Source organism: Cyprinodon variegatus, unplaced genomic scaffold (genome assembly GCF_000732505.1).
Source record: "Cyprinodon variegatus isolate N-32 unplaced genomic scaffold, C_variegatus-1.0 Scaffold290, whole genome shotgun sequence".
Lineage (NCBI taxonomy): Eukaryota > Metazoa > Chordata > Actinopteri > Cyprinodontiformes > Cyprinodontidae > Cyprinodon > Cyprinodon variegatus.
Window position 1 is genome coordinate 559783 of NW_015150743.1, and position 7927 is coordinate 567709.

At 36.9% G+C, this 7927-nt stretch overlaps 2 protein-coding genes across 2 annotated transcripts in view; both read left to right on the top strand.

The window, feature by feature from the left end:
• The window catches only part of cops3 (COP9 signalosome subunit 3), a 14510-nt gene extending 10416 nt beyond the window's left edge, over positions 1 to 4094 (top strand). Inside the window, exon 12 of the mRNA XM_015383621.1 lies at positions 3282 to 4094. Coding sequence (XP_015239107.1) covers positions 3282 to 3335 — 54 coding nt within the window. The 3' untranslated portion in view covers positions 3336 to 4094. The remainder of the gene's footprint in view (positions 1 to 3281) is intronic.
• Positions 4095 to 5166: 1072 nt separating this feature from the next.
• Positions 5167 to 7927, top strand: part of LOC107090321 (ubiquitin carboxyl-terminal hydrolase 22-like) — a 31656-nt gene continuing 28895 nt past the window's right edge. Inside the window, exon 1 of the mRNA XM_015383636.1 lies at positions 5167 to 5662. Coding sequence (XP_015239122.1) covers positions 5543 to 5662 — 120 coding nt within the window. The 5' untranslated portion in view covers positions 5167 to 5542. The remainder of the gene's footprint in view (positions 5663 to 7927) is intronic.

A 7927-nucleotide genomic window follows, 5' to 3' on the forward strand; every position in this document is an offset into this window, starting at 1 on the left:
TATATATATATATATATATATATATATATATATATATATATATATATATACACACACACACACACACTATCAGCTTTACAACTCTTGACATGGTGCTCAATTAGAAGATTTCTCAGCTTTTGTTTATTGATAATTTTCTAACTTAAATTTTTCTTAATAAGCTTGTTTTTAATTTATTCTTTTTAATTCTTATGTTTGATACTAAACTCTTCATTGCGATTAACAATTATTTTATTTATTTATTAAATAATCATTAACTAATTTATCAATTGAATAATGTTATTGGAATATACCAGCTCTAAAACATGCAATTTGCAGAGGTAACCATCCACTCAGCAGCAATTCATCTATAACTTTACTAGAATAAATTAATCTTGCATTAAAGTCAAAAATCTTCTTTCTTAATATTAATACATTCATCAAAAATAGTAGCACATTTATTGATTTGCAAAATAGCCATTAGCTGCAGCATCCCAGAACAGAAAATTAGAAAAATATCGCCAAAATAAAAGGGGCTAAAGAATCGCATTAAAAGATTGTTTAATTTTTTTAGAGTAAGCGGCATAAATGAAGTGTTAAGGGCTGGTTATACTACAGCAGCAGTGTGTCGCAGTGAGCCTGTCGCGGTGTTTTTAAATTTATGCCCAATATTGAAGCGTGGTCTTGGGTATGTTATTCCACAACCCAACGCAAGAGGGACAATCACGAAAGAGCTGTGGGTGTAGATACAGTCAAGGCGGTGAGGAAGTGGAGGCAAGTTTGTGCTAAAACGGAGGGACATGAGGGCGAAAAAGAGCGGGGATCCAGGGGGGAAAAAGGGTCCCAGCGTTCCTACGCACCTCGCTCTTCTAGCTGATCCATCTTCACGAGTCGTTTTCCACAATGGCGGTCATACAAACAAAACAAGCCGTTAAGGTACCAAACAGGAAATACTCATAGTGTAGAGCAGATGTAGAATCGACCAATCAGCTGCCTCCTATCTTCGGCGCTGTCTGCGGTCATCTACAATTTTGGAGAGGTGCAGCAGGGTGTCTGCGGAATGGGCGGGGACACATTTGCGTTCACACATGCAGACGCCCTGGTTTCTGAGGGTAAATTGGCCTTTACATACATGTATAACTTTTTATATCTGAAAAAAAAATCTGCCATTTTTTACCTTTTTGGCTTGCCATACACTTCCACTAACCCTCTGCCAGTGTCTTAGATCAGCATAAACCAGCACTGCAGTTCAAAACAAGGAAGCAGGTCTTTGAGCTTCTTCATCATTACCAGTCCTTCCTGTCTGAGTTTAAAATTTCTTTATCTACTTATATTCTGATTTATCGCCGAACGGAAGCAATAAGAAAAAAACGCTCATCTTTTGAAGGAAAGCTGTGATATCCTGTGAGGTTTACATTAAGTTTTCTGATATCCTCTTTCCCATTATCCACCTAAAATTACTGCACTACAGAAAGCTTGGTGAAAGGCAAAAATGCACTGAGAAAGCCTTTAACCATGAAATTCATACGTATCAAAACCCACTTCACCTCAGCGTCAATAAGTTAGGGGAACAAAAACTAAGTAGATATTAAATGGGAAACTGTCTTACGACATGTTGACTCTTATCTGTGGTCCATTCAGGCTGAAAAAGAGCAAAATTCTGAGCAGACACCAGGAAGGCTAAATAAATCATCAGCCTGTTAATGTCTGGAACTAAAAATGTTGGTAGTTTGATGAAAATCTCTAGAATTTGAATTTACAGTAACATCTAAAACAATTAGAATATTGTGTAAAGGTTTAATATTGAAAGTCAAATGGCTTTTTATAGATATTTATCACACAAAGAGTGAAATATTTCACCTTTTTATTTCCTTTAATCCTGATGATTATCATGTCTTTCAATGCAATACCATTAAGATTACTTTTGGTGAATAACTAACAACCTTCACGTGGCTTCTTTATGTCGGTACCAGCACTTAAAAACTTGTTCAGTCTTGTTTTTTGTTTGCTTAAATCTGAGAAATGTAACATCTAGAAGAAACCATCTCTTACCTCCGTTACTATGATAACTATTCCTATTAGTGCAGAATCCTTTCCTCTCAACACAATCATTTAAATCAGAAATAAATATTTGGACCATTTTTGGTTTTAAGTTGAAAGAATGGAACTTCCGCTCAGTTTCTCTGAATATGTATTGACACCAATCCAGGAGTGCGTGTCTGTTTGTTCACACAGCAGCCACCTGTGGTTTTAGAGCTTTCTTTCTAAGCACAAAGCCAAACCAAAGCTGATTGGCGTTGTTTATGTGGTGCAATGCAGCTTGGACTCCTACATTGGAGAGAATAAATACCAACTATACAAACGGATGGAGCAGCAAAGAACCAGCAGCTCTGAGAAGGATTTAGCTGAAAAAGCACTTTGAGAACAAAGGACACTTTTGATGTCCAAAATGTTCAGATCCTGGGAAGATTGTCTAAGGGAGAAGGAAGCCATCTTTGTTAAAAGATCAAAGCAGTCACTGAATAGAGGAGGATTGAAGTTTCAGTTTCCAAGCATTTAAAGCTTATTCCTGGAACTCACTCCAAAGAGGTTAGACAAGAACACTTATCATGATTCAAATGGCCAAAGACAAAACCCGTACATAACAGACTGAAACAACCCAAGAGAATGAAGGGTAGGTCATGGATTTGTATCTCATGGAATGCTCTTCGGTGGATGGACATCCATGCTACCTCAAAACGTCAGCACTTCAACTACAGGTTGGTCTGGATCGATCCGACAGAACCTCCTGGATATGTGCTGAAACATTTCAGAAAAACTGAGCAAAAGTCCGGTTTCCTCCGATTTAAGCCCATTTTGTTGTTGCCGTGACCCGGATGACTGAGAATTGGAACAGGCATATATATTATTTTATTTATATATATATATATATATATATATATATATATTGAACTACATGTTTTGGACCTGCCAAAATGTATAAAATATATTATTTAAATACAATTTTTTTTTTCTGTAAGATTAAAACTTTCAGTCTGCACCAGTTCACTTCTAATGAAAAGGTTGTTCTGACCTTTAAGAGCTGCAGATAAAGCCAAGTCTCAAATGAACTTCCATCCATTGATTATTCTGCCAGAGCAACAAAAAAGCCTTTTATTTTTGTTAAAGTTTGAAGTGTCATTAATTTCTTTTAAACGACCCTGGAATGAAAAGTCACCAAGAACAAATTATGACTTCTTTTTTTCTCAAGGTTTAAATTAAACATTTCTGATCGTAAATCTTCTTTGTCTTTTTTTCTGTAGAGTATGGGATCGCAGGACGATGACGTTGGTAGCAAAACATCAAGTTATTCATGAGGGGGCCTTTGACAGGGCCAGAACGCCACAGCCACCCCAACACGTTCTTCCCAGGATGAGTTGGATTTTTTTAAAAAGGAAAAGCAAGCATTCTGTCGCATATGAACTTTGGTCAAGGAAAACCTAGTTATATGAAATGATGACGAATTTGATTATTCTTACTTCACCGTGTCTTGGGGATAAAAAAAAGATCCTTAGAGAAAAGAGAAAAAAAAATAAAACTTTTGTCAGTGTTTTATTTATCGATATTCAGGAGCGCCACAGCTACGTCGACAGAAACCACAATAAAAACTGGACTTATCTGTTCCAACCTTGTGTGAATAATCTCACTGTTTGTTTTGGTTTTTCTGCATGATGGCCGTAACCGGAGGGCATTGCATATGAAGCGAAACATCAATGGCTGACGAGGAATAAATATGATTATATTCCACCTTTGTAAAGATGGTGCTGATGGTTTTCTTCTCACTCCTTGGTTAGATTGTAGATATCAAATGCAAAGCTGTACACACGGACTTGCCCTCCACGGAGCTCGGCGCTGTGGAGAAGTCGAACACAATCTGGTGCACTGTTTTGTTTTGGTTTTCTTTTTTTTTTTTTCTTTCCCTCCTTTTGTTTTTAGGTCAGATCCACTAGATGTCGCTAGAGCACTGCACAAGAATCTGTTTTCGAGAGCTTGAAGTCAGATAAAACCAAACTGTCTTGTCAATCGGGAGCTTTAGCATTGCGATTGTGGATCTGTTAATAAATTGTTTAAGGATACAGGTCTCAGTAACTTCTTCTGCACACTCTGCTTTACTTTCCATCATTTTTAAAATGATCGTAATCTCAGTTATTGCTTTGAAGCTGTCTCATCGGGTGTGCACCATTTGTCACCCGGCGTGGCAATTTGTGTGCTTGAGCTGGAGGGATTCAAAGATCATTTGTTGGGGTTCATCAGCCTAGATGTGGCCTTGATGTGAGAAGGGGCAGACATCTAAGAAAATCATTACAGCTGTTTAGTTGTTGGGAAAATTCACAATTTAGATAAAAGTCAGTGAGTCTGAATTAGTGGAGCTAACATTACAGTCAGAGAAAACCTAAAGTACAGAACTCTGCATCCATAAACGGCTTATTTAGGTTATGCTAAAAAGGCGCCGAATTGAATATTTATAATATTTTGTTTATCTAAGAGAAGGGTTTAACGAATCAGATACATTTCTACAAGTTAAAGGTAGTATTTTTATTTTTGGCCTACATCAATGTTGAATCATCTCATGTTTTGCAGATCAAAATATAAATCAAAACCAAAATGTCCCATTTTACAAAAAATTACTTCCCTTTTTTTTTTTTTTAGCTCTTGATGGGTACGAAAAAAATTGAGTCTTAATTCTTTATCCCTTTGTCTCAAGGTTATTTTTCTTTTCCTCCTCCATTGTTTATATCATTTCTTTTCCACCTGCATGTTTCCCTTTTTTCCATCTCCTTCCTTCCTCTTGTGCCCCATCTCTGTCCTTGCTCCATTTTTCTTCCTATATTGTAATTTCTTCCCTTTATTCTCAAGTGTCCCATCTACCAACCGTTTTAATAATAATCAATAGTTAAGTGTAGTATTTTATAGTTAAAAACACACTAACTCCTCCTACGCCGCCTCATTTTGACCATCATCCAGTTGACTGTTAAAAGGAGTGAATCCAGTGAGCATCTCTCAGCAAGCGGATGTGGTTCAGGCCGACCAATCACAAGGCAGCTCTCATTGTGTAGAGGCGGGATTTTGTAAGAAAAAAAAAGCCCCGAATATTGGCACACGCCAATCACGTTGAGAGCGCGACTCTGATTGGTTGAGCTCCACGGCTGAGGAGGGTCTACTCCTGACGACTGTCGCCGTGTTGAAATTCCAGTGCTAACCAACTTTAGCCAGCCTGCTAACATATAATTGGGCGAATTAGAAGAGCCTCATGTGTTGCGTAGCCCTGCTTTAAGCGCGTCCATGATAACCTGCAAACAGACCGCAGTGTAAACATTTGCCTCCATGTTTGCTGTTGCGTGTGCATCAGCTCCTGCCACCGGGACATGGCCAGTTAGCCTGAACGCAGCAGCCGTTGGATAAACGAAGCTGGCGAGCTAGCTGGAGGAGGAGAAAAAAACCCGTTCGGACCGGGGTGGCGGGGGGCGGCTTGTGAACAGGTTCGTCGCTCGGAGTAGGCGGAAAGCCGGATGCTGTGACTGCCATGAGTCCCGCAGGCTGCCCTCATGTGAACAGCTTCAAAGTGGACAACTGGAAGCAGAACCTGAGGCTTATTTATCAGTGCTTCGTGTGGAGCGGTTCAGCTGAGACCAGAAAACGCAAGGTAACAAGTGGAGGGGAGACAAGTGTCCTACTGGGCGACACAACCTGGTTGTTTTTGTCTTTTCTATTGAACGTTAAGAGCTCCCCGCCCTTCCAAGACACACGCATCTAAAGCCAGGAACCCGCTTTCAGATACATACATTAAAAAACATTCAGTGTTTTTATTTTTCGACATGAAGTATAGCTCAAACTAAAGCAAACTATCAGATTGTGTCACTTTAGAGATCAGCTCCCATCACAGTTAGAACCTAAAGCACTAGATCAGAGCTGCTGTGCATCTATCTGCTGAGGCTCCGCTTCCTTCCACCAGCAGCAGCATTTCCTCCTCTGTGGGATTTGAATAAAATAAATAAATGACCCTCCCCCCTTTCCTCTGCAATGAATAACTCATCATCCGCTGGAATCAAAGTTTAAAACATTTCTGATCGGCAGGGGTTCAGAATCGGTCTAGTTTCTGCTTCACTTTGTAGATGTTTCACTGTAGAACCGGCCTCACTACAGTGCGGCTGGTTCTGTCTGTTTGCAGCTTTTCTACATTTGCATTTCTATTGATGAATCCCTCAAACACTGTTATTGTGCAGACTGTATGTGGGGATTACATTACACCAATACTCAGCCTCTGCTGCTCCACTATGAGGAGGCTGGCACTGACAGGAGCCCCCCCCACCCCCGCATTTCTTACTGTCAAGAAATGCAGAAAAAAATCATTGCTCTGCTTTACTCTGATATAGGCAGAGTATTTGGGCCAGGCTAGAGGATTTTTTCTTCTATTTCGAGAATAAAGTCTTAAAATTACTGTAACATTGACAGAATATAGTCGTAACATTATAGGAATAAAGTCGTAACATTAGTATAGTCGTAACATTATAAGAATAAAGTCGTAACATTAGTATAAAGTCGTAACATTATAAGCATAAAGTTGTAACATCAGTATAAAGTCGTAACGTTATGAGAATATAGAACAAAGTCGTAACATTATTAGTATAATGTCGTAACATTACGAGAATATAGTCGTAACATTACGAGAATATAGTCGTAACACTACAAGAATATAGAACAAAGTCGTAACATTATTAGAATAAAGTCGTAACATTGCCAGAATAAAGTTGTAACATTATAAGAATAAAGTCGTAACATTGTCAGAATAAAGTCGTAACATTGTCAGAATAAAGTCGTAACATTGTCAGAATATAGTTGTAACATTGCCAGAATAAAGTCGTAACATTATTAGCATAAAGTTGTAACATTAGTATAAAGTCGTAACATTACGAGAATATAGTCGTAACATTACAAGAATATAGAACAAAGTCATAACATTACGGGAATATAGTCGTAACATTCCAAGAATATAGAACAAAGTCGTAACATTATTAGTATAATGTTGTAACATTATGAGAATATAGCCGTAACATTACAAGAATATAGAACAAAGTCGTAACATTACGAGAATATAGTCGTAACATTACAAGAATATAGAACAAAGTCGTAACATTATTAGTATAATGTTGTAACATTATGAGAATATAGTTGTAACATTACGAGAATATAGTCGTAACATTACAAGAATATAGAACAAAGTCGTAACATTATTAGTATAATGTAACATTATGAGAATATAGTTGTAACATTACGAGAATATAGTCGTAACATTATTAGAATAATGTAATATTAGTATAAAGTCGTAACATTATGAGAATATAGAATAATCTTAAAATTAGTATAAAGTCGTAACATTACTATAAAGTCGTAACATTATTAGTATAATGTCGTAACATTATGAGAATATAGTCGTAACATTACGAGAATATAGTCGTAACATTACGAGAATATAGTCGTAACATTATTAGAATAACGTAATATTAGTATAAAGTCGTAACATTATGAGAATATAGAATAGTCTTAACATTAGTATAAAGTCGTAACATTACGAGAATATAGTCGTAACATTATTAGAATAACGTTGTAATATTAGTATAAAGTCGTAACATTATGAGAATATAGAATAGTCTTAACATTAGTATAAAGTCGTAACATTACGAGAATATAGTCATAACATTAGGAGAATATAGTCGTAACATTACAAAAAAGAAATTAAAGTCATAACATGGCAACATTGCAACATTACAAAAATATAGTCGTAACATTAGTATAAAGTTGTAACATTACGAGAATATAGTCTTAACATTATTAGAATAAAGTCCTAACATTATTAGTATAAAGTCGTAACATAATGAGAATAAAGTCGCAAAATTACTGGAATAAAATC